At 34.9% G+C, this 27966-nt stretch overlaps 1 protein-coding gene across 1 annotated transcript; it reads left to right on the forward strand.

The window, feature by feature from the left end:
• The first annotated feature begins 28 nt into the window (after window positions 1-28).
• On the forward strand, window positions 29-27929 carry LOC111053824 (rab3 GTPase-activating protein non-catalytic subunit). The gene is made up of 20 exons (XM_039429442.1): window positions 29-215; window positions 1062-1232; window positions 2077-2158; window positions 3048-3174; window positions 4258-4465; window positions 8460-8793; window positions 9437-9529; window positions 10233-10361; window positions 10708-10890; window positions 14404-14565; window positions 15409-15665; window positions 17308-17462; window positions 20575-20671; window positions 21342-21578; window positions 23144-23278; window positions 23750-23900; window positions 24145-24236; window positions 25004-25393; window positions 26494-26675; window positions 27066-27929. The coding sequence occupies exons 1-20, from the start codon at window positions 128-130 to the stop codon at window positions 27927-27929; spliced, it is 4137 nt and encodes a 1378-aa protein (XP_039285376.1). The 5' UTR covers window positions 29-127.
• The last annotated feature ends 37 nt before the right edge of the window (window positions 27930-27966 follow it).

The raw sequence follows: 27966 nt of genomic DNA on the forward strand, positions 1-27966 counted from the left end.
TTAGAAGGCACTTCAATGCAGTGGATTTTGTTTTTTGTACAGTCTACAGTTGTCGTAAAGAAGGGTTATGGCTCTTTGTTTATTTATGTAATTCTGACAAATTAATATTTTTAGCATTTTGCAAAAGATGTCTTGTCAGTTCAAGACAATAGCAAGAGTAATAGATGTTGATAAATTGAGAAAGTACATTTTTCACTCCAATGAAGAACTATTAGGTAGTAATGCATGCTTATTTTTTTGGGATATATGCTTTGTCAAGGACAATAGCTCTACAATGTTTTGCTCAATAGTTTCTCTCATAAATAATATTCATCCCTAAATTTGATTTGATTATATGCAAGTTTTGTAGATAGATAAATGTACAACCTAGAACAAGATTGCTTTATCTGTCCACTGTTTTTTCTCATTAGTTCCCAAGACTCAATTAGCTTATGATAATAATTTTTGGGACATAAAAGTACTTAGTTACTTTATAGCCAGCAGCATGAATTGATAGACAAATATTAATAATAACGTTTTATTATTAACCAAGAATTTTTGTTTGAGAGTTTGAGATTTATGTAAAATTCTTCCTTTTGAGAATCATTACATTGCGGTTGATAAATAGGTTAGAAATTCATTGTAATAAAAAGGGCATGAATTTTTATTAGTTTACCATCAAAATTAATAAAGGTTTGCTGTATCTTAAATCTTTAAAGATGTTGGGCCATATACTTGGAATAATTAATTTGAATCTATCCATCTGCAATTTTTCTGCATTCGATAATTGCAACTAGAGGACCAGATGTTCTTGGGAGAGTGTTTGTTAAGGCCAGTTCTGCTAATAATTCCTTAAAAGCTGCAATCTCAAATCCTGGTTGGGTATGAACCCAACTAGAACAGTAGCTTTATTCATCGTTTACTACCATCGCACCCATGCTCCCATTACTCAAGCATGAGCGTGACTCTTATGTGAGCAACACCTTTAATAAAGAACTAAAAACAGATGTCCAATCTTTTACGGTAGGCCTATTCCTGTTAGATGTGCATAATTATTCATGTACGACGTACTTATTTTGCAGATTCCACTAATAGGGATGCAGATCCATGGAATTGGAGTGTCAAAGATAGTGATCGGACAAAACTCGACTTGGAGAGAGATATAAGATGGGTCAATGAATGTCACATCGCTCTGTCCCCAACTGGTGAAATTCTGGTACTTGCGCATAAACATTCCATGGTGATACTTGTCTGTAAGTATTTTAAGCTCTATAACTTCAAAGAAAAAACTACTAGTTCTCAATTTTTTTTAATGCTATTGCTGCGGTAAAATTGATTTTGTATAGTGGGATAGGACTACTAGAAAGAAGCCTGAAAATTCATAGATCTGGAAAACTCATTAAAATTAAAACACTATGACCCGGTTGCAAAAACCCGGTTAAATTTTAACCGTGTTCAACTTTACAAAAACCAATCAGAGAAGGCGTTTTTGAAAAGACGGCATCTCTGATTGGTTCTGGTGGAATTAATCACGGTTAAAATTTAACCGTCACTATGACCTGTAAATCTGACAAAGATCCACTGAATATCTCTCACACCTATAAAATTCATGAAGGCTATTCGAACTCAGATTTGAAAATTATATCTACGGTACTGGATTTCGAAAACTGCATTAATTTGAGATGAAAATTTCCATATGCTAATTAATTTCATAATAGCCTATTTCTGATCAACTCAATCAACTCATTAGAATGAATAGGTGATAGCTTTTGAAACTTCTCCGTGTTTTTCAAAATCTATTCTGTATGGAGAAGCTATCATATAATCCTTTAAGTGTTGGACTGTGTCTTCACCCAAATTTAGAAGAAAAATAACACAAGGGTTGCCTTAGTATTTTATATACCAATGTTATTACATCAGTGTCATTTGTAACATGAATAAATGAAAATAGAAGAAATCCTGGAAAATTCTGTTTTTTTTTGGGTGGATAAAGTATTCAAATTAGGCTATGTTTGATAGATGTATATTTCTATTGGGCAAATTCTATCAAGCTCATTGCATTATTTACATTGAACCATTTTGAAATTGTTTTTACAGCGAAATGGGATTCTCAAGGTGAAGGTTCTATCAAAACAAAGTATATCATCAATTGGAATGGTAGGCCGAAACATGATGAAAGGTGAGAACTCGTTGAACATGTTTTCTTCAGAAACTAATAATTTCAAATATTTATGTATTCAAAATTTATTTTAGAATTGTATTTCCTCATTTCACTGTCATTAAAGAGCTCCCATGATAGTCCATTCAGAACTTTTGGAACAATACTTGTTTGTTCTGAGGCTAATTGCTTTAATAATGTGTAAATAACAGTAATATTTAACGGAAACAGGAACCCAAATTCGTGTTCGATGGACAGGTGAAACGCCAGCCATGTTGGTCCAGGACTAGTGGCCAAATCGTCGCTAGTACTACTTGGTCGGGGGTTTGAATCTCGCCGGTAGGCATGAGAGTTTGATCAGCTCCTGCTCTCATCATTACTCACGACTCATCTCATTTCCCAAGCACAAGCAAAAAGCGTATGTGGGCGTCATCCTTAATTGGAAAAAAGTTTTTTTAGTAGTCTAAAAGTCAAATTTTGTAACACTATTTAACAAAGATATATACAACGGGCTACTGAGCTTTTTTTCATTTGTCGAAGTGGATGATGCACTTGATGATATATTTTTAACTTTTGAAAGACTGTTGATGAAGGTTAGAATTCTAGGAAGAGGCAATTACCAGGAAATAGTAATTAATGAAGAAATTAATCTATTCAAGCTGTTCACAATTTTATCAAAATTTAAAATGGAAGAAATGATATAGCATTCTTGTAGAGACTATCACCAGAAAATACTAATACCAAGTAGGCTAATGAAGACATTTATTCATTCAAGCTGTTCACACTTTTATCGAAATTTAAGTTTTTACCATGAATTATACATTGATCGCTTCTACATTATCATTCATTGTTAAACTGCACTAATTTTCTATTGTCATTGTCACACGTAATTGCTCTATTCTACTGACAGCGAGGAAATCACAGCTGTTATTTGCTTACCTTTGGTATCGAAGAGTCGCGTGGCTGCCCATGGCTGTCACGATTGGACCTGCATTGCTGTTGGCTACTCATCAGGCTTTGTGCGCTTCTATACTGAGGTAAACACAAATCTCTTTTCAATACTAATCAAAACGAGTCACATCCTTTCATCTAAACTCTCTTTGATATCTATAATCTGTTAGACTAGAGTCAAGAGTTGATCACTACTCATGAAGGCATCGACGATCAGATCTATTGACAAGTGATTGAAAATGATAGAGAATGAACTAAAGAAAGTATTAAAAAGTGGCAATCTCTTACTCAGGGTAAGGCTACCACTGTAGCATCAGTATTCAGGAATAGTACTGAATTGTATTTTTCAAATTTCTGAGGTTATCGATATTTTGTCTCAAAGATCGTATACTAAGGGCAATGAATGTAATTGTTGAGCTATTTCGCTAATAGCAGAATTGAACAAGCTTTGATCATGATGAAGTTATTTTTGAGCCAGCTATCTATAGAAAGATAATACTTGACTTACAAATCAAGCTTCTAGGTAGAATCACATAATAATTATTCCAATCATTGAATGGTTTTGTCAGTTATGTATCCTTTGCTCCAACTAAAGGTTGTTGAAATAATTAATACGGTATGCATTAGTTAAGCAGCCTTTCCTTTCCGAAGATACGTTTTCCTAATGTCTCTTCAAACATTTGAGTTAGCTGGTAGAGGGGCATCTTCGCCCACAACACTTGTAATAATTGAAAGAGTGATAGATAAAGGCAATTATCTTTCTATTCATCCATCAAACGATTAACACAGCCGGGCGGTACCTTTCACTCACAGAAAGGCAACATTCATGTCTTTTTGAATTGAATTTTTATCTGCATTAACCATCAACAACTCTCTACGCTCCTCTATTGATGAATTTCTAAGTCCATTGATCTTTAGGTTATACCTGCTACTGTATCTTTCTAGATCACTATCTATAACTTGAGACCTTCAATTACGTTGTCTCTGGCAATTAGCTGACAAATTTCTTCAGAAAGCTGATTTTTTTCTTCTGTTATTTTTTTCGACTAATTGGTTGACATATTTTTTGCACAGAACCTAGGATTAAAATGGAAATACATTGGTATCCAAATAAGAAAATATAATTTATTAAACAAACATGCTATTGTGCATTGGTCGGAATGTTTCAGACAGGAGATTTGCTATTCTGTGAAGTGCTTCATAAGAGTGCCGTGACAGGACTGAAGTGCCAGTCGTGCTTGCCTCCGCATCTGGCTGCGGGTTGTGAGCAGAACGAAGAGCTCCACGTTCTGCATAAAAATGTCATTTGCTGCGTCCGAGGGTTTTCTTTGTTCACGAATCTCAGGGAACGTCGCAACCAGTTAGCATTTGGTAAGGGTAAGTATCTAGTATTTATAGTTTATTTTGTTTCCGTAACAAGGACAGAAGCTAAGCTGAAAAGATCTGTTGATGTGTATGCTCTTGTCATTTGCTTCCTGAAAACCATTCAATTGAATTTCGAAATTGTTTTGAAATATGCAGCTATGATCGCCTATACACGATCGCCTATGCTGATATGCTCAGCAAAACGATCCTTGGACGTGAACTTACTTTGGACAATTTATCAAATTAAATTTGAGTAATGGAGTCTATCAGGACTTTGAACACTGCGTGTTGTGTGATTAATACATAGGTGCATATTAGGACTTGCTATGATCTCTCCTTGATACAATTTTATACAAGTAGCATTTTCATGAATTGATAAAAGAAACTCTTATTCCTTCTTATAGTTGTCTTACTTATCACGACTGTTTTCTAAAAGCATACTCATATTTCTTATTTTAAAAATTATCATTACTTTGAATGAAAACCCTTCAAAACTATCGCATCCTCTTATTGCATATAGCCATTTATTGGTAGAATAAAATAGAAATGTTCTTTTTGATATACCATCATTAAAATTACTCTTGAAAGTTTCCCAGAGTCTACTTGTTAATGGTGTAACAACTAAAACTAGATTCTCGTTTATTAATTTTATAATAAACATATTATGATATTTCATGTGCATACACTATAATAATAAATTCATATAGGTAAAGAAATTATCAAATTATATTTTCAAGTAGACCTATTCAATTTGTAAATCTATCACAATATCCTCTTCATTCAGACTTCAGTATACTTTGTTATATGACAAATATACTATCCTATCTCTTTTATTCAGACCTTCTCTATTGAGATTCACTCGAGACTTTTAGCATTTCTTATGAATAGCACCAATGTTTCCCATCCAACCAATTCTGACAATTGAAAGTAAATCACTATATTCAGACTTTCTTGTTCTCAAATCAATTGCATCTTCATTCAACTGACTCTTGAGGTGTGTTACAGACTTATGCGCCACGAACACGCGCATTCCAATCAATCAAATTCTTTATCTACATTGTTGTGCAAAAAGTTAATTGTATCAGATAGTGTATCGTCAAAGTATAAAACATATATATGCTATACAGTAGGCCACTATATCAATCATGTATAGTATGAGTAATCTATTTTATTATTGTAAGGTTCCATTATCAAAAAATCTGGTGTGGCGCACTCACACAACTTTCCTTGCCGTTATTGTTCACCTGAAGCTAGTGTTCCCGCGTATCTCAAGTCTACTATTCAAAGATCTGAGCCAGCTGGTGACAGGACAATAACGCTGTAGACACACAAGGTCTGCTACCTCTTCATAGTGAATGATTTAATAGAATCAACAGTTGCCAACAGTTCGCAATTGAATAATCACATTTTCTCGAATTTTGAGCTTTTTTTCAATTTTAGGTGAAAATGCTACTGAACAAACATTAATTGTAGAGATTTTCATGCTCAACTTTTTCCACTTGAATTTTTTTGTTTAAATTGTATCTGAAGCCTGATAATTGGGAATCCAAAATCAAACTTTGCATAGATGGGGTGGAGCTCCTGAAATTTTTATAGATATGGGGCTTGTGGCAGTTGATAGAGCTTATCAATGACTATTTTAAGTATAAATTTGATCAAAATCGTTGGAGCCATTTCTGAGAAAATCCCGAAAACCCCTGTTTTTGACAACATTTTCGCCATTTTAGCCGCCATCTTGAATTGTATTTGATCGAAATTGTTCTTGTCGGATCCTCATAGTGTAAAGACCTTAAGTTCCAAATTTCAAGTCATTCCGTTGATTGGGAGATGAGATATCGTGTACACAGACGCACATACACTCATACACACACACACACACACACACACACACACACACACACACACACACACACACACACACACACACACACACACACACACACATACAGACCAATACCCAAAAACCACTTTTTTGGACTCACGGGACCTTGAAACGTATAGAAATTTGGAAATTGGGGTACCTTAATTTTTTTTCGGAAAGCAGTACTTTCCTTACCTATGGTAATAGGTCAAGGAAAGTAAAAACTCGTCAACACTATAAAATGCCCCTTTTACTAAAAAGAAAAGACATCCCTTTTGAAATATCTGCGATTTCTACCCTTGATTGCAGATGGCAGGTGATTAAAGAGCTTGACTGTGACTCCCATATAAGTCGACTTTTTCTCAAAAAGCCTTAACGAATGTGAGACAACACACAATTCCCCTTGCCTCCAGTATTGTATTGGTGAACCTGTGAGTTTGTTGAAAACTTTTCTTTATCATCATAGTATGTTAGCAAGAGTAGTTGATTTAATATAGATGCAAGGCATAGTCAGAATACCCTGAGTCACGAAAGCTCCTCTACAAGATTGACCAAAATCAAGTCCAGTAAGGCATCTAACAGCCTTTTCCTGTGTGAATTTTTTTCTAAATTTGTTTTAATTGTGCTACCCCAGAGTTCAATGCCGTAAACCAAATACAATATATTGGTGAGTAGTATAAGGTTTTTCGAGTTTTAAAATTATAGTGCATAATAAGAATATACTTTTTGAGATTTCACTGATGAGATTCTCTTGATGTAGCACGAAAGTGAGCTTGCTGTCCAGAAGCATTCTAAGTATCTTTACTACATTCGAACTTTCTGTAGGTTGAGATTCAAATGAGCATTGGCTGAAAGATCAAAGGCTAATTATTGAACATAATCATATTACATTTATTTTTATTCACACTAAGGTTGATATCACTGAAATACTGGGCCACATTATTGCTATTTAGATTCATGTTCACCTCTAAATTTTCAAGACATTTATACCTGAACATTAGAGTGGTATCATCAGCATACAACGTAATCAGGAACTTGTTTCCGTAGCACTTATTTACCGTGGCAAGCTGTACATATTGAAACCTATTTGTGAGATATATCCGCTGAATGATTTATGGCTATTTCCTCTTATTCAAATCAAATCAAGTTTATTATCCATCATAAGACATAATACATTCATTAGAAATTATTACATTCATTTAATCTACTCTTAGCATAAGCATAAACATTCCAACACTCACTTGAAAATGCTCGAATGAATCTTAGTCTACAGTGCAATAATTACGATAATTAACATTCCGTGGATAATGACCCAAAGGTTACAGAACCTGCTTGGGTGAGAAACAAAAAAACAAATGTTATTTATTTTAGATTATTCCTAATCTATAGAAATTGTCTATAAGAGTTTTGATATCAACTCAATCGAAATCTTTCGACAAGTCTGTCATCACCCTACATGCAAATTTTGAATCTTCATTATTCGATATCAATCGCTCAAAAATATCGGTTGAACCAGTTTCTGTTGATTTACGTAGAATAAATCCATTTTGAAAAGGAGCCATACGTTTATTTTTCGTTAGAAAGCTCATTACTCTTTTAAACAAAATTTTATCAAATATTTTTGATAAGGCTGGCAAAATTGATATGGAACGATAGATTTTAGCATCTGATTCATCTTCTTTTTCGAAAATGGGAATTACCTTCGCTATTTTTAGCGCATCTGGGAAAACACCCTGTCGAAAACAAGAGTTGACAATTTGAGCAATAGGTTCAACGATGACTTCAGAGCAATACTTTAGGACTTTAATTGGAATTTCATCATAATAACCAATACATGATTTATTCTTGAATGACTTTATTACATCAATCACCTCACTTGAATTGGTAGGTTTAAGGAAAATACTTTTTTCTTGATAAGAATCTTTCACTTTTTATCAGCTGATGCCAGGCTTATTATATCAGTATTTGTACACAGTTTTAATATCTTACTATATCTCACTGTATAGTACAATTTTACAGATATAAATAATAAGCATGGCATCAGCTGATAAGAAGCGCGTGTTCGTGGCGCTCAAGTCTGTACGCACCTTTATGTGACAGCAAACATGCGTTGTTGGAACTGATTGTTTTGAGTGTGTGTTGCAGCTCAGGCGCACAGCTTGAGCGATGAGAGCGTGGTCACGATGCCACTGTCGGTGCGCAAACTGGTGCTGCCCGAGCAGGGCGCAGTGAACGACGCATGCGTGGCACCCGTGCAGTGCCCGTGCAGTTTCACGCACCTGGCGACGGCCTCGGTCTGCGGCGGCTTCACGGCCGGCTACCGGCCAATGCCGCCCAAGAGCTCGCTGGTGCTCGCCGCGGGTGCTTCGCCTTTCGTCGGCTTCCACTCGGCGCTGGAGGGCAGCTCGGCGCCCGACATCGCCGATGTCGCCAAGGCCGTCGCCACCAAGCTGAAGAGTGCCATCGGCCAGGCTGTACCGTGAGTAGCGCTATCCAACTCAAATTCAAATTCACTTGTTTTTGTAAAAATTAATACATTCAATTACATCATATTTACAAGAATACAAGAATAGAACAATCAATTGTCAATTTGGATAAATATAATGAACGGTACGATTGTGCAATGACAATTAAACAATATTATTGATTCACTGTTTAAATGCATGGTATACAAATCAAGTTTTGGCAATAAATATGCTATTGCTTTCTATTTATTTTTCATTTGTAGTTTCCTCATTACTTGGAACTTCGGGTTGAATATGTTTTCAAAGAGAGGTACTCATTCTTCAGACTTGAGTTACCAATAGTTAATACAATAATCTACAGATGGAAATAACTGAGATATTGCAATTATTTATATGCTAATTAATTAATTTATCTAGCTGTTCACCCTGTTGTCAATATTTGCAGTAGCAGAAGTCTTCGGAGTGAATCGAAAATTGGTTAGAGTTGTACATAGTTATAACAAAGTTTTGTCATGTAAAGAATGTTTTGCTACATTCTTCTTAATGCTCTAGTACATTTTCCAGTTGTTGTTGATGCAGTGGGACGTTTTCAACAATAATAATTAACTCAATTTTATAAACAAGTATCAGTTTTAACAGTGAATGATTTTCTTACAGTGGGTGGCTGCTTGGTGGCAAAAAAACGGCTACTCCCCCAAAATCCTCAAAAGAAAATTTAGCTGCCGAACCAGCAGAACCAATGGTTTGCAGGTGAGTCTATTTGTATAACCAATTTTTTATTCTTTTCGTGATATTCTGAGTTTAGAATATTTGTGAAGATTTATTCAATATAGACCATTTTAAAATATAAGAAAGTTTGGATTCATCAGTTAGGCTATCCTGAACTCTGCAATCTAGTCTAAAAAGATCAAAGATCAATTTTTTCCTAATATAATAATAGGTTAAAGTTAAATATTAATAAGATAGGTAGTTCTCATCAGGACTACTACTTCTAGCAACTAACCTACTCCGCAAATGGAACATCTGTCATTCAATGTGTTCAATTAGGAATTCCAGAACTATTCACAAAATATGATACTTGAACTACCTGCAAATTATAAATACGGCAACAAATACTTTTTTTAGATTCATTTTAGGGTTGCTGGATGATTTTTCGATTGCTTGCAGGTCCATTTTCTCATGTTTTGTAATTCTTGAGTTGAAATAGACTGTTTTCATTTTCTCCTTCCATGATGGTAATTAAAATAGTTATTTTTTGAATAGCCTACAAATTATATTTAAAACATGTATATTGTTGAAATATGAACAATTTTTATCAGTTTCAAAATGTTTCTGGAATTGAAAAGAAGGTGGCATCCTAAAAATACTTACTATTCATGTGATATAATTCAAGTTCAGAGCATACACTGTGCATGTTCGAGAGAGAATGTTTTCACAATGGATGTTTGTTCAGGTTTGGCCTGTGTGACCTGTGGAGGCAAGGTGAGAGAATTGTTATGTCACCAAATCGCAAGCTGTGCGCTGTGAGTGATTCTCTTGGACGAGTCATATTGGTCGATATATCTTCTGGCACTGCTCTCAGGTACATATTGTCACAAAAGTAATATCATTCCACGTATATTGCTATTTCTGATACTTATTTGTATCAACCTGAATTCAAAAGTTTTTTATGAAAAACTATATTTAAAATTTCTTCATATCAATATTATTACTTCGCTATAAAACTATAAGCAAATTATGTTATTCTTTATTATATTATCCCACTATTCATTCATATTTTTTTTTAATCAATGTTGGTCAGTTCTCTCTTACATGTATTAATTATTATTCATGGTTATAATTTTTTCATAATAGTCTTGCCTGAGTGTATGTTTTGCAAGTTACTAAACTGCAAATTTGTTTATTTTTTCTCACATTACCAATTCCAGGATGTGGAAAGGCTACAGAGATGCCGAGTGTGGCTGGGTGATTTGCTCGGAAGAGAGTCGTGCGAAACGGAAGCGTACAGCCCAGTTTCTTCTTATTTATTCGCCCAAGAAAGGCATCATTGAAGTTTGGGCAATGCAGCAAGGTCCGAGAATTGCTACTTTTCCTGTTAGCAAGAATGGAAGGTAATATCTAATTTTCCTGAAGAAGAAAGCTTGAACATTTTCAAATCTTCATTCTGCTTCGATAATTATTGTTTGAATAAAAATGCGAATTCTGCTCGAATGAAATGTACATATTACATTTTCAGTTATGAAATGAAAAATGAAACCTCATTTAGTTAGGGTGTTTTTTTATATAAACTACTCTTATGTAAAATAAAATGCATACATAAAATTCCATGATTTGACAATGGGTTATTTAAGTCACGACTGTAACAGTCATGATACAGTATGCAACAATATGAAACTCTTTAATATGGTGTTTTTGTTAATGATAAATTAAATTCACTCTCAGATGTGTGGCTGCAGTGTCGTTGATTTAAAAGTTCTTTGGGCTAGTAATTGTCATACTTGCACAGTTCTCTTACTAACTCGTTTCGATAGGTGTGTGCTTTGAACAGATTATATCATCAATTCTTCTCTTTTTTGTTTTATCAGATTACTCTATGATTGAAAAGTAAAAAGCAAAATTCATTATGAAATGATTTTTTTTAGAGAATGATTCTGTTGAAAAAGCATACACAAGTATGTTTATCCTACCATCATGATCTCAAGACCTAATATAATTCAAGAAATAATTCTTTTGACACTGATAGTATAATTGGAACTGTATTTAAAACTGATATAACCGATCACTATTGCACCAGCATTCATACATTCATATGGGAAATCTAAGACCAGACTGTAACTCAGATAAATCAAACAGCATTAATGAGAAAATTGACTTTAATAAACTGATACATGACTTTGAAATTGAAAACTGGGAGGATGTATTAAATAACAATAATATACATTCACTGGTGCACTCCTTTGAACATAAATTATTAACCCATTTGAAAATGCAACTACTAAAATCAAGTTATCAAACAGAAACAGGCCACTGAAAAACTAGATTATACCTGGATTTATCAGAGCTATCCAAACTAGAAACAAAATGCATAAAAAACGTACTAGGCAACCTTACAATATTGATCTCAAAGAAAACTATACTCGCTAACTTCTTGAATAAATTTCTAAAGGATACTAAGATCAATTACTATAAAAATAAATTAGACCGGAGTAAGGGAAATGCTAGGGATACATGGGATACGATTAACGAAGTACTTGACATAAAACGAAAAACTTTAAAGCCAGATATTGATCCTGAAATCCTAAATAAGCACTTTTCATCTGTAGGTAAGAAATTGGCAGAAAAACTAAGGCATGATAATCCTAACATTCCCTTTCCCGCCCGGCTAAATTATCGCCCTTCACAAACAAACTTTCAAGACTTTTTTTCCTATTCCCGACAAATGCAGAAGAAATAATCCAAACAATAAATGAACTGAAAACTAACTCATCTCCGGGTATTAATAACATTAATAATAGCTGTCTAAAAAATAGCTCATTCAATTGCAATGTCATTAAAAATTATAACTAACAAATGCTTTGAAAAGGGTTCCTTCCCAAAGGAATTCAAAATCGCTGAAATTATCGTACTCCACAAGTTGGGTGACACCAAAAATCCTAAAAACTACTGTCCAATTAGCCTACTTAGTGGTTTATCAAAAGTTATGGAGAAACTTATCAAAAAGCGTTTTGATGCGATATTTGAAGGAGAAAAATATGATTCACTCTAATCAATTCAGCAGTTTTCAATAGGGGAAAAGCAAGAAGGACGCAATTTCATTTTTAGTAAAAACTGTAACAGATAATTCCACTCTCAGTAGAAAATCAATTGCAATATTCATCGATCCAAGTAAAGCTTTTGATACTATTCCACACTCAAAACTTTTAGAGAAGCTCAATCACATCGGTATCCGCGGTTTGCCATTGAAACTCTTTTCAAGCTACCTTGAGGGACGAATGCAAATATTATCTATTGACAATAAAACCAGTATTGAACATCTTTTTGACAACGGCTTACCTCAAGGAACCGTCCTATCCCCCATTCTATTCCTATTATATGTAAACGATCTCCTAAGGATAAACATTCAAAATGGCTTAGCAATCTCCTTTGCCGACGATACCACGCTAATCTTTTCAGGTAATAAGTGGGAGGAAACTAGAGCTGCAGCTGAGAGAGGAATCGCAGATGTCAAAGCTTGGCTTGACTACCATACCTCAACATTGGATCATAAAAAGTCTTTCATGACATTTACTCCCAATGCTGCCACTCAACCAATTACTCAAATGACTATAAAAATCCACAAAACTGGCTGCATTAATTTAGTCTCACCTAATACAAGTTGTAACTGTCCTGCCTTAGAGGACTTAAAATTTGTTAAATATTTAGGAGTAATGGTTGACCGACATTTGAGGTGGGATTGCCAAATTCAATGGTTATGTAACAAGACCAAGTATTTGACAAACAAATTCTATAAATGAGTCAATTAAAACTGCCAAATCTTTCTATGATGATATTTTGCATACACTCAATCTGTTCTATAGTATGGAATAAGAGTGTGGTGTGGTGCAGCTAAAAAATGAAAATTTTTTCAACATACAGAAACATATTATTAAGGTTGCACTAGGCAGGCCAAGGCTATACCTGACTCAAACTCTTTCTCAGGAAACAAATATTCTTACAATCAAACAGTTATACATAAAGAATCTATTATTGCACATAAAGAAAAACAGGAACCTTTTTAACATTTGAATCACACCCTACAACACTCGTCAAACATTTAGAACTTCTACCTTAACTCAAACTAATCTACAGAGTTGTAGGATGCAATTTCCAATATGTGTGTGATAAACTGGTAAATACCGTTCCGTAGAACTTTCTCTCATGCTGTTCAATAAATATATTAAAAAAAGGAATCTTCAGATAGATTAAAACGTCTACAGACTTATATGGCGACATAACTTAATGCATTAGTACAGTAATTTACTAAGTTATTTAGCAGTATGGTTCATGTTTTATTAATTTGAAAACATATAGGCCGATTTAATCCTTTAAGAACAAGATATTCAGGTGTTTTTCTTCTAATTAGTATTAGTTTCTGTTCATCTGTCGACACTCTAGTAGTTTCTTTTCTCTCTTTTGTTAACATCTATAATTTTACTATAGTTTCTTTAGTTTCTAAAGTTTTTTCAACCCTCTTGTTCTTCTTCATTTCAATTGCTTAGTTGTTTTTTTAATGGCTTAGTTGTTTTTCTTTAATTGCTTAGTTGTAATTTTATTAGGCTCACGATCAGACGGAAGTCTTGTGAGCTATTTGATTCTTTTTATGTTTTTATGATGTATACAAATTATTGTGTGTTTTGAAATTGTGAAATACCTACCAACCTTGGCCCTCAAAACCTCCAGCTTGAACATACTTTTATTAATATAATCTATCACTATAATAATAGGAGGGAAAATAGGAAATATAAAATATAATTAATTAGGGGATAATAGGAGGGATGATGATGATGGTGATGGAAGATTAATTGACATTATCTTCAGTTTTAAGTGGTTTGGAAACATTTTTCTGAATATTTTTATTTTTTTAGGTTATTGTATGTCGGACACAATCTGTTGGGCTTTAACAGCTCTGACACCCGATATTCTTCTGAGTCATCTAGTCAGTTGCACTCCATCTCATCTCAGTACATATTCATCGACCACACCGGCGAACTCAAAGAAATTGCTGTTCCCTTCCATTGTGCTCTCAGGTGAGATATCCACTCAAACTAGGAAAAAGATAATTTGAATGTGAACTTTCAGTGTTTATCTTCATCTATTTTTCTAATCGCATCAACATAGCATACATTCGACTGAGATAACATACACTGCCTCTTACAAAACTTGAATTGTCAAGATGTGCTGTTTGTATGCTTGTGTTTTGAATTTTCATTTCTTTGGATGTATTTATCATGTTTATTTTATGACGATGCTATGCATTTTGAACAAATGTTTTCCGCAATAAAGAAATCTTGATGGAATCGAGATAAAAATTAACTTTTTAAGCGTCAATTTTTCTTCTGAATTGTAGGTCTATTATCAGACAGGTTAGATATAGTTAATCTGTGATTCAGCCATCATGAAGCAGATTTTGTTTCCTCTTAATTCATCTTCTCTGCTTTTTATCATGATTTTTTCCAGATTTCAAACAACTAGAATGCTTCAAATTTTTTTGTGAAACTTTCTTTTGCTCTTTCTTGAGCAGGTATAAAGAACAGAGAACAGTATAACAGAGAATTAAAATTGTAACATTTGTAGGAATATCTTACAAAATTCAGCTTTCAGAGTGATTGCTTTGAAAAAATTATTACCGTACTCAAATAATTCATGAAGTTGGACATTTGATGACTTGAGTTGACGAGCTGTGAATTATTACTCTGTATTTTCAATCTTATCGGGGTTGTGTTCGTTATTGGAATAGCCTTCAGTCGTCAGCGAACATTTTTTCGTTTAGTCTGTACCATTTTTCAACTCTAAGCTAAGAAATACATATTATGGAATTTCTTTTTATGCAAATAATTACACTCCTAGTCTGCTTACTTCATTTTTTTCAGTGACCGAAACAGTAAACGTGCAAGAGACGTTCTTATCTATAAAAAGTTGAAGTCCACATTGAGACAGGAAGGAGGCATGTCAGAAGTCGGCGCCATTTGTAGAGAGTTCCAAACCAACAAGATGAAGATACAGAGTCTAGACTTACTGTGCACCAGCAAGTACATGTCAGCAAACACTTTGAAAGAAATACTCGCAACATATTCACTGGCATTGCCCAAGACTGTGGTTGATGATGCTGGAGATGGTGAAGAAAAGGGTAAGCTCTATTCATCAAACTTATCAGTAGAATCTCTAATAGTAAGAATAATTTTCAAATTTTTCTCACATTACATAATATGATAATTTACAAATTAAAGTGATCATAAAATAATAACATCTTATATTTATCACATACGTCGTGAGAATCTAATTAGATCTCCATAATATAATGATAACTGTACGAACTGAAATAATTAATTTAGATCTCCTATTATTAAGATTTTGTGGCTAATAATAATAATAATAAATATTTATAAATAGATATTGCTTATCCACTGAAAAAAAGGATTTGAATCAATATTCTCTTGATATAATTCATACTATTTTATCAATAATATTGATATTATTACCAATATTATTGGTTTGTTTTTTCACATTCATGCAAAAATCAGTGTGATTCTATACAAAAATAATCATATCTCCTGTCAATTGTTATAAAATATAACGAAAACATGACTTTCTTACAGTTTTTATTTTGGAGATTTTCACACAGTTCTGTCTCTCCTATTTACAGTTTCAAATTTTCTTAATCTTTTTCAATAGCGAAAATAGTTTGAAAATTGCTAACATATTTAAATTACATTCACAATGGCCCTTATGAATAAAATCAGAGCAAATGCTCATGAGCAAGAGCATGGAGCATAAGGTTTGCTCATGAGCAAAAGGTAGAAGCAAAAGCATTTGCTGATTTTTATATGAATAAGCTTTACCTTATACTCTTACCTTATGCTCCTGAACTCTGGAGCAAATGCTCACGTATTTCAAAGATTTTTCATCAGCTGATTCGCTTTTGTAGCCTTAGTTTGTTTTTATAGCTCACGGAAGCGCTAAATATGCAAGTAGGGTGCACCGCTTGTGTTTGCGTCGTCTGCTCTGTTTTATATTTATGAATAAAGTTTTAGGTTAGTTGAGTTTAGAATTTGGAAATAATAGCGTGAAAAAATGTCATCTCTATAACAATCTTCAGCATATTCTTATAATATCAATAGCCTTCTTATAATCGTCCACACTCTCATCTTCTTAAATGCCTATCTCCTATTTTGTGATGGCTATCTTTATAACAGGTAGCTATCTTTTGTATTTATTCTTTTGTAGGGATAATAGTGATATATATCATGGTTGAATCTAATAACAGCTCTATAGTTCACAACTATTGGTTGTGATCGTATCTGGTATAGTTTCCTCTTCATCATAGGGATTAGTTGAGCCATTTTACTATGAGCAAAAGGTGATAAGCTGCTCTAGACTAGACTCACCTTTTTTGAAGCATTTGCTTCAAAAGTTGAGCAAATGCTCTAGTTCATTCATACAATTTTGAGCAAAAGCTTTTACTTTTGAGCAAATGCTCAAACTATTTTTTTGATGAGCATGAGCAAAAGGTTTTGCTCACGTTTATTCATAGAAAATGAAGCAAATGCTCCATATTTTAGAAGTATAAGCAAATGCTCAACTTTATTCATATGGCCCATTGTCTCTTAACAGTACCTGGTAATTATTCAAAGTTTCCTGCGTCTGTTTGGTTAGAATTCTATGAATTTCTTGCTTTTACAAACTATTTAGAATTACTCTAATTTTTGTAATAGGTTGCTTACTAAATCATATCATCTATTAACATTTTTTGATATCTCGTTTTTTTTTAGGCGAAGAATCATTGGATCCAGGAGGGAACCTATTAGTTCAAAAGATTGAAATGTTAGATCATTTAGCAACTTTCTATCAATTTCTGTCGAGATTGAGACAGAAGCCTCCCGACTACAACACTGCTGTTACAAGTACTGATGACGCTTTCAAAGAGGTAAACAAAACAGAATTTGAGAATATTTGAGGTAATAAATTGGGTTTTAGATTATATTCATGTAACATTAAATTGATTGAATAGTGGTATCCATCATTTGTAATAAATGATTGGTGACCTGTTTGTAAAGTAATAAAAGGGGGCGATCCACCAGTTCCCAGGCGGGAACACTGTAATTTGTTGTTGTGTAGCATTTGATGGTAGAGCAAAAGCAGTTGGTTTTTTTTATATTATCAACTAGATGTTTTTTGGAATTTGAAAGAAAAACATTTTTTTAGGAGTCAGATTTATTTTATTTAAAATAAGAAATTTCTGTGAGATTTAAATATGAATTTTAACATATTTTGGTTTTATAAAATAAGTTATCCTACATCTATTTAAATACAAAACAATTAAGGAAGGTTATGGAATTTTTAGCATTTTTAATCAATTTAAAAAAAAATAAAATAAACTTGTTGCCAATGATTTTACAAAACGTTAGACAGAATTGTGTTTTTTATTTAAACAAGTTATATGACAGTTTAAAAAGCATTATTTATTTATAATTAATTTGGAATTTCTAAAATCAAAACAATATGGAAAAATAAATTGTAGCCTATTTGGAACGATACCGTTATACAGTTGATGTCCATCCTAAGTTGCCATGGTCTGAATGGACAACCAGGGGATGTCCATCCACGGGTCAGCTCGGTCTGTCTCAGGAGGTAGGCGATGAAAAAGTGTGTGAAATTATTCAGAAGAAAAGTGGAAAGCTTTTTCCACTAGCTGGCTGGAGGGGAGAATGCTAGCCCCACTTCTACCTCTCCTCAGCGTTTTTACTCTGTCAGCCAAAACTGTCTGATCAGCTTTCAGTTTTTAAAGTTGGAAATAGTTATTTGTGCAACTAGTGCGCAAAGTGACAGTTTGCTGCACCGAAAGAAACGTTTACGCCCGAGCCGTAGGCGAGGGCGGAATGGTTTCTTGAGTGCAGCAGAGGAACTTTGCGCACGTATTTCACATCAAGTTTTTCCTACAGTTACCATTGAATATGAAAAGTGGGTAATTATGGGTAAAATTGCCTGAAATGCATCAAATGTTTTTCTGTGTAATTTTATTATTGATAAAAACCTTAATCCTAAAATCCTAAAGTCCTCGTTGTCCTTGGTTATAATATATAATGAATAATAATTAGCGCGTTGTGCTTCGTTGCACCTCTGCTCACTATAGCAGCCACAGCAGTCACTGTTACCAACTTCATTTTGATTTTGCTGCACTGTTGCTCCATATAACCTACTAAGTATTTTGCGTTGCCATGTTGCAAATCTGGAGTGCAGAAAAATTTTTCCCGCACTAGAGCGGAAAAGTGATTTTTTGCGTTCTGTAATCAGTGCAGCAATGGCCACTTTTCAACGTAACTGTAGGAAAAAATTATTTCTCTTCTTAAAGAAGGAATTGATGTTTGGGGGTTTGTCAAACCTTGTGTTTCATGACATTCAGAATGTCATCAAAGTTCACGAATACTCTTGCTCAGTTATTTTTCACAACTCTGTTGAGTCTAGTAAACTCGAAATCATTTGAAAGGCAATATCTGGATTTTGAGTTGAACTCTTCATCAAACTCCAATCATTTCATAAGCGAGTCCTTATTATAATACTAACTATCCTATTGAACTTCGGTATATTGTTTATTGTTTTTGAAGGGACGGATTCAAGGATCCAAAGGTTCAAAGAACCCCAAACGTCAACCGAAGCTTATTGTGTTCCCAAGTAGTATGTTAGTTTGGCAAACCAATACCTATGTCCTTTACAAGAACCAGGAGTTTTTCCCTATACTAACATTCCATTCATCACCTGGTTGCAATCCTTGTCGCAATCCAGTGTGATATGCTCAGTCTCTTCAGACTGATAAGTCCTCGTGACCTACGTGAGTTCCACTCCTGGCCTTTTTGTAGGTCCTTCCGCTGAGAGAGGGTATGCCAAACTGCCTCTAGGGCGCCCGGCCACCCTCGACTCAGCCTCTTGACCCACATTTATGCCTGGAGTTTCACCCATCTTGGTATCTTGGGTTTATCTTTTTGCCCCTCCGAAACTGCCCTGATGGGGCAGATCCCGTGGGTTTGAAGGCAAGGCAACTTTTGGAGTTGCCATGAGGTCCATTCTAGTCGCCTCGTACGGCAAGCATGGATGCTGTGGGTGAATTCTGGTTATCAACACATTCTAAGTACGATGATCGACTCAAAGCTACCCCAACCCACAGGGGGCAACCCAGGTATATATAGTATTCACTTACTATACACGTTATAACTTCACGTTACTATATGTTAGTTAGGCAAACCAATACCTGTGCCCTTTACAAGAGCCAGGAGTTTTTCCCTATACCAACATCCCATTTATCAACTGCTTGCTTGTCGCAATCCAGTGCGATATGCTTGGCAGTCTCTTCAGACTGATTAGTCCTCGTGGCCTACGTGAGTTCTAATCCTGGCCTTCTTCGAAGGTCCTTCCGCTGAGGAAGGGGTAGTCAAGTTGCCTCTAGGGTGCTCGGCCACCCTTGACTCAGCCTCTTGACCCACATTTGTGCCTGGAGTTTCACCCATCTCTGGTCTCTTGGTTTTTTCCGAGACTTCGCAGGGTCAAAAGCCTCACCTTTCCCAAGAAGTTTTGCCTAAATGGTCGCCCTTCTTTGAGCAGTGGTGAGGTTTGATATCTCCACCCAAAACTGTGACCTAGATGAGTTCCAATCCTGGTATTTCTGTAGGTCCTTCCGCTGAGAGAGGGGATGCCAAACTGCCTCTTGGGCGCACGGCCACCCTCGACTCAGCCTCTTGACCTACATTTGTGCCCAGGTATATATTGTATTCACTTACTATACGCGTTATAACTTCACGTTACTGTGAGTTGCAAAAGTGAAATTGCGACCCTATCATGTTTGATGAGATACTATCATCGATCTAGGTATGAAGTGAAGGTTATAAGGTTCCTTTGAATAAAAGCCTAACGCCTATTTTATCATTCAATATCGTGTCATATAAAGCATCATCTGTCATCATACCCTTATTCCGCTCTGCCATTTCCTTCATGGCTTTTATTCCTCTGCTTTTTTAATCTTCTCCTCATTTGTTTTTTCACCACAGGAATTATGCAATAAAATAAAAGCATCACGAGAGGAGATTGACAAAGTGATTGGTTTGATAAGAGAAGAAAATGAACCGAATTACAAATCACACGGAAGTTCAGATCCAACTTAAAATTGTTTTCTATTTTTTGTTACTTTTTCAACATAGCAAGATGGAGTTGCCCATGAATGATTAGACATTGATAAAAAGCCATTAATTTGACAATTAAAATATTTACAATTCAAAACCTAGAATACTAGTTTTTTGATACAGTATTTGAAAATATCCTTCATTTTACAGTATTGTCAATTGTCTTTTTACTTACTTCAAAAACTCGCTTGAATTCAACATTTTAATCTATTTTTTTATTTTCTGTTCTGTAGTAGTTAAAACATTGCTTGGTCTCCAAAATTTCCTATTCAATTATTACTTCTATCATACTATTTGCTCTCTCATTACCAATCAGTGATTATTTTTGAATTAGAAATTCTAGTGTTTTATTCTACCGTATTGCATCAACCGGGATGGATTTCAATCGAGCTAAGTATACTTGGCTATTGTGAAATTCACTTCAATCTGTCAGCATTGCCTTTATAACACCAACGATTCGTATTTGAAAAGTGATCAATTATATCTCAAATATATTATATATTACAATCAAATGCATTACAGTTTTGGGCTGAGCCTGTTACCTACTCCTAACTGAATTCGTTGTAATTGTATTACAAATCATTGAATGTATTGTAGATGAATGTATATATACAATTTCGTATTGAAAATTCTAGGTCATGTTTCCTCTCTTAATCTGTTTCCTTGTGCAGGTGAACTAGTGTGTCAAGGTTGTTTGGACGGCAACTGCGGTGTGAATGAGTGGCAGAACGCGGCTTGTGAGAGCAGCATATCGGCCGACGATCTCATGCGGCTGGCCATCAACTTGTGGCTCAGTCGTAAAGTCACCCCAACCATTGTGCGTGAGATGATACCATTCAGCAGCATCATCAAATCAATATGCATTATATCAGGTATACAGAATTAGTTGGCTTTCGAAGATGTCAAAGATATCCCTCATCTTTACTATTTCAGGAAATTTGAGTTTTAACTATGAAAAAATATACATAAAGGATTTACTCATTCCTGTTTATAAACATTTTGGTTCAATTTTCCTGCCATCTTTACATTTTCATAACACGAGATATGCAGCCACAGTTGGGATCAGAACTATCCAGCTAACGAGATCCTTCTCAACAACAAATTGTTTCTTCTTATCCCAAGTAATATATCTTAATCTCAAGAGATTATTTCCGCAAAATAACATTTTTTTCAGCTGCAAGTCTTGCAATTTTCAAAAAAAGATTGAAATATTGGTTGTTTGAAATAAGTGATGAGGAGGCTGTGGCTCTGGTCTTGGCAGGCGGCGGACTCACCTGACTTCATAATTAACATGACTTCTACTGACTCTATATCAATACCGACTGACTTTACTATACAGACTGGCTATATACGTTACAGACGGACATAACAATATAGAATGACTATACGAAACTATAACAATCATTTGAATGATTACCCTCATCTATTAAATTCATTTAGGCTCTCCTTCTTCTTCCCCTTCATAAGATTCACTCTACTTGAAATACCAACTCGAGTCTACGCACAGGCCACAGTGCCCATGTAGGCTCATTCCATAATGTATAATATGAAACCCTAATCTAAGTACTTAATAATTTGTACTTGCTGTATTGTGGAATAAAGAAGATTCTTGATTGATTTATTGAGTTAAGAATAATATTGCACTTTAAAGTACATCTTGAAAGATGCTTTGATTTGAATGATATTCATCCAAACAATGAACACTGAACCCATCCCATTACCAACTTTGGTATTGAGCATAGAGAAACAATAGCGTTAGTAGATATCCCATGGTATAGGGCGTTTATGTCGCAACTTTTGCTGTTATCTCAAGCCGATTACTGTCGATTATTGTCAATTTTTACTGTTTTGTTGGGGTGAGAGTGTATGAACGGCACAATTTGAGAGACTACCAGCGTCATACAGCTGCATGGGAAAGAACTACGTGAACTATCGGCTTGAGATAACAGTAAAAGTTGCGACATAAACGCCCTATACCATGGGATATCTACTTATGCTATCGTTTCTCTATGGTATTGAGGTTCTTGTTTGTCATTAATGTAATTCATTCGCAATAATGTAAATTCGCAACTATTAATCTGTATTCACTGTAAATATTGGCTGTTTTGGAATCAGTTGAACATTATGCTCTTAGGTAAAAAAAATATTATGAACAATGTAGAAGAATGTACAGAAGTTTCGCGATGGACATTTATTTCTAGAGAAGAAGAAGAGATTCAATTAATGATGAATTTTTATTGTTAGAAAATCTAAAATACCTCATCTAAATATAACTTCGTATTGAAGCTCAATTTTTTGAAATAAATATCAGTTTAAATACATGACAGCATGAATTAAACAATGATTTTAATTTGAAGAATTTAAAAAAGCATGAATTATCAATTATTTCCAATTTTTAAAATTTCAATCACTCAACATTTATAAATTTCACCAACAGGAAAAGCATCTCAAGAATCCAGTTGGTGGAATAATGTCCGAAGCTCACTGAAGGAATGTGAAAATCCTTTATCATCGTTAACAGCGGCTCTCATATGTAGAAGCGTAGTTGCTTCGGAAGAAGTCATGTCTGCAAGTGAGTATGATCAAACCTTACATTCATTGAAACTGATGAGTGAAGTTATACGCTCATTCATTTTTCTCTGCCTCTTAAATTATGTTGTATATTTTTAAGTTATTTCATGCTGACAGCAGAATTTCTCGAAGTAATGTGGCTAAGTCACAAAAGCTAGCATTTTATATATTTTGAGAACTTTAACTGATATCAACCAACTAGCTGGCACCTTTAACTTGTCAATTGTCAAATTTTCCGAGCTCATTTCAATTTAAAAGTGATCATTAAGCAGAGAATAATGCATCATTCAAATGAAGGTTTACAGTCATGTGGTAATGTGGTTTTAAATATCTATAAATAGAAATATTTCTCACAAATTTATTTTTTTTACTGTATTATATTGAGAAATATTAATTCTACCTGAAACAGTATATTTCATTCCATTAAATTGAATGATTCAAGGCCATAAAATATCTTGAAACTATTTTGCAGGTTCCGATGGAGACTATGACGAAGAGGGGAATAAAGAAGCAGCAACCAGTTCAACTGATATGGAATGGGAGAATGTATCAGAAGAATCTTGTCAATGGAGTCAGATTATTTTACAATTGGAGGAAATTTCCTTGCTGCAGTCCGTCCTCAGGTATTGGAAAGTTTGCATTCGATAGAAATTTGTTCAAATTTCCGATAAAATACTTTATTATATCAAATTGAAGAAATTTGAGAAATTTAAGTAAATAATTATGCATTTTTTTAATGACAATTGAAATCATGAAATAAATGTTGAATTGAATACCCAACGAACAATAACGTTATTGAATTGTGCTCATGTATGATGAAACTTCTCTTCGAATATAAATCCACTTAATTCACTTGCATTTTTTCAGCCACAATATTGCACTAGATGAAGGGAATTCCAGTCAATCAACGTACGAAAATCCGATTATCTCACTTGGTCTAGTTCTAACCAAGGGGAAAGGTCAGTGCTTCCTTCCATTTCGCATAATTAATTTTATTATAACAGTGTGATTTTATTAAAACTTTTCAATTATTGCTAACGAATGATTTTGAATAGCTTCCCAGTCTCCTGTTTCACACGTTTCTATAGAATAAATCATTAAGAAGTGAGCAAGCTAATCTTATTTTCATCTTTTGGCTGTGATGTTCACTTGTTAGGCGTGTTAGACTCGTCAAGGATGTTGAAATAGGATTGCAATTTACCTCTCATTTTTCATAGCCTTCTACAGTTGATAGATAGCATTCTCAGTTTATCCGATTTAATATAAATTGTTCATTTTTGTTAATAATAATCAATTATTTTTTTGTCAAGAAAATATATCTCAATGATCCAATAATGGAATTTATTGTTGTATTTAATCATTTAGATTGAATATTTTGGTAATTATATTTTTACAATGTCCAGAAACAATCTGGAAAAGTTGTGGAGCTGGAAAAGATACAGTTATCTGCTTTGTCTAATGACAGACAAGGACAGCAACACCAATGTTAATCAAGTGCTGCCTTTATAACGTCGACTCACTATAGAGCTCTAATTTTCTGTGATCAAAACTGACAAGACTTTAATATTAAGAAAACTTTATAACGTCGACCTCACTATAGAGATCAAATTTTCTGTGATCAAAACTGATAAGACTTTAATATTGAGAAATTGACTGAGTGATTTGAGAAAATCACAAGACTGTGATATTTAAAATCAGGAATAAGAAAATTTGTTTTCTGTTACAGGATACATTCCCGAGGTTGTAGCAAAATGGATATCGGGTGCCGGCCTGGATCCAGCTCTGTTGCTGGATTCAGCTTGTTTGAAAAGCACATTACCAGCCGAGTCGAGTGAAGCGCAGGCGTCGGTGTCGCCTCTGGGCGTGACGCAGGGCGTCGCTGAAACAGTGCACCACTGTGTCGAAGCACAGCCGTTGTCCCAGAAACAAACCTTGATCATTGACGAACTGACGAGGCTGCGTGAATGCTTCCCCTACAGCCTGTCCAGCGATTCTCTGCTGGCCAACGTTTGCTGGGAATATGTCTTGGCCTGGAATCGGGATGTCGATTCTCTTACCACTCTTCTAGCTGCCATCAACTGCCTTAAAGTCATTCCCAATCCGCACATTCAACAAGGTACTGCTATGTCACATATTTATTAACTAAATATTTATGTTATTAATCTGTAGACCATAATTGCTAAGATTATTTAATTACCGTATTAATATTTAGACCATTTTATAGAAATAAATTTAATTCATAAATTACATTTTATTGCCAAGAAACAAACAAGTCATAAGCAACGTCAAATACATATCATCACAGTGGTCATAAAACGAAAAACATACAGTACATTGATAAATGAATAGGATTCAATATGCTTTGGTATTAAACTGTTGAAAAATTCATTCGAGCAATATATGGCCTTAGAATCTGCCAGTCATATAACTCTTTCTAAAACTTAGTTTCATTTTCTAAATTTTCTATTACCGCTGGAAGTTGATTATAAAGTCGAAGCCCTAGTGTGAGATATAAATTCATTGACGTAGATAGCCTTTGATAGGGGATATCCAGATGTTCTCTATACCTAGATATTCTATATTTCTAGTGTGTGTGTGTGTGTGTGTGTGTGTGTGTGTGTGTGCATATTACTTCTTTTCCTCCAACTATCCATATTCTAACATATTCATACATAGAGGATGACATCAACTACTTTAGAATAAGCTGAAAGTAATGTAAGTAGAGGAACTATCAAGGGTTGATACAAAGTGTGGGTTTCAACTATATCAGGATAGCTGATGCTCGAACTTAGAATTAATCGCATACAATAAAGGAAATCATAGCTTGATTCAACGAATCACTTACTCAAATTTGGGATAAAACTGGTTGCTTTAGAGTGTGCTAGCGCCCCACCTAAGAGTGGTGGTTCTTTCCGGCTATTTCCATTTCACATGATTCAACAACAAGGTAGAAAACCCGGGAAGAAATATAGACAAGCAAAAAGTATGACGTCAACAATATGAGATTACTGTGATATATTTGTTAGTATTAGGTAACTGAAGAATAAGAATGAATGAATAACTTGAATGAAATTAAAAAATATTATACGTATACATTATACAATATTTTAAGACAATTTGTAATCAAATGACTTTATTTACTATTAAATACGTTATTTTATTTTTTTCTAATTCAGTGAAATAATAGATAATCAGATACAGTAATTGATATTTCAGGAATGTGCTCTTTGATTTGGTCGATGCACTTGAAGACAAGATTCGAAGCTGCCCTGAAACTTATTAACAAAGTCGGCAAAGTACCCAAAGAGAGGCTTTGTCGTCAAGATGTTGGAATTTCCGATTTCCAAATGAGTGACTTTTTCAAATCCTGTGCTGACTTTCTGGAAATTTTCATGATGGTGGGTTGGCAATCTTCTTTATATCGAATAATCTGTAAGAAAATATTTATCATTTTGTTGATAGAATATGAAAAAACATTACTCAACAAGTATTGAAACCAGAATAAATTGTTGAATCCATGACTATCATTATTGTTGAAATCATGATTCTGAGTCTTTGCACACAGGCACTATAGCCAATATGAAGAATATTATTATTTTATTCTCTATATAACTGTTAATGCTTGTACTGTATAAGTGAAAGGAAATAAATTAAGAATTTATATAGATATTCTCTATTATTCATTTAGACCTATGTTTAATATTATCTACATCATAAATAATTGAACTCAATTTAATATTCATCTCCTATTTTTTCAAAAGACTATTGATTGCAATTTGTGGTTTCAGAGCAACGTGAGGAGCGAAGAAACAGAGAAGACTGTGCAACGGAGTGAGACACTGTGGGACGCGTGCGCACCTGTTATGTCGCTGACAGCGCTTGCTCTGTCGCAGCCACCGGCCAACTACGCGCTGCTGCAGCTGCTGTCGCAAGCTGCACGCGCCACCATCCTACTTGCCCTCTTCAACATCAAGGCCCACGGCTGTCCACTGGTCGCCTTCTTCAACTCCAGCGAGCAGTCGGCTCTCTTTGCCGATGTCTGCACCAGCCCGCAGCTGCCTTCACACTTCCACGATCCCAAACTCACCAAATCCAGGACACAATTCCTGCTGAAAGCGATTTCGTCCGCTACGGGCACAATACTCACCCACAAGCAGCAGCAGTGGGAGACGAAGCAGGCCGCTCAGTGGACGTCGGACTGTTTCCAGTTGGCGTACGAGTGGGGCGTGCCAGTTGATCAGCTGCGTCGCCAGCAGGTGTGCCAGCTGTACGTGAGAGGCTTTGATCGACTGGCCGAGGAGGTGGTGGCTTCGGTCAACGACTCCAGTCTGCTCGGCTCGCAACTTCTGGTCATCGCTGGCCAACGACTCAACAAGTCCCTGGCCACATCTGGCAAAGACATCAAGCAGAAGATTGCCGATCTCAGTACGACGTTGTCGAAATGGTTGGGTGAGCTGAGCGATGGACCTGTTGAAAATGTGCCTCTTGCAGAAATACTCCAGCTGGCAGATACTGTTCTCACCCTGCTTCCTGAGGATCATCCCGACTGTAACCTTGCCTCCCAGCTTGTCCAGTCTCTGCAATATCTCACCAAGTCTGATGATTCCAATCCCAAACCGTCCGCTACAAAATCAGGTCGAGCGATTCTCTGACACTAAGCATGTAGTCATCATATTATTCCGGTCCCTG

Source organism: Nilaparvata lugens, chromosome 5, assembly GCF_014356525.2.
Source record: "Nilaparvata lugens isolate BPH chromosome 5, ASM1435652v1, whole genome shotgun sequence".
Taxonomy (NCBI): Eukaryota; Metazoa; Arthropoda; class Insecta; order Hemiptera; family Delphacidae; genus Nilaparvata; species Nilaparvata lugens.

Excerpts from the sequence above, each read along its gene's own strand:
- LOC111053824 (XM_039429442.1), top strand. The coding sequence starts at position 128 with ATGTCTTGTCAGTTCAAGACAATAGCAAGAGTAATAGATGTTGATAAA. Across the intron at positions 10,362-10,707 it reads TCTTCTGGCACTGCTCTCAG|GATGTGGAAAGGCTACAGAG; the intron begins GTACATATTGTC and ends TACCAATTCCAG. Across the intron at positions 23,279-23,749 it reads GGAAGAAGTCATGTCTGCAA|GTTCCGATGGAGACTATGAC; the intron begins GTGAGTATGATC and ends ACTATTTTGCAG.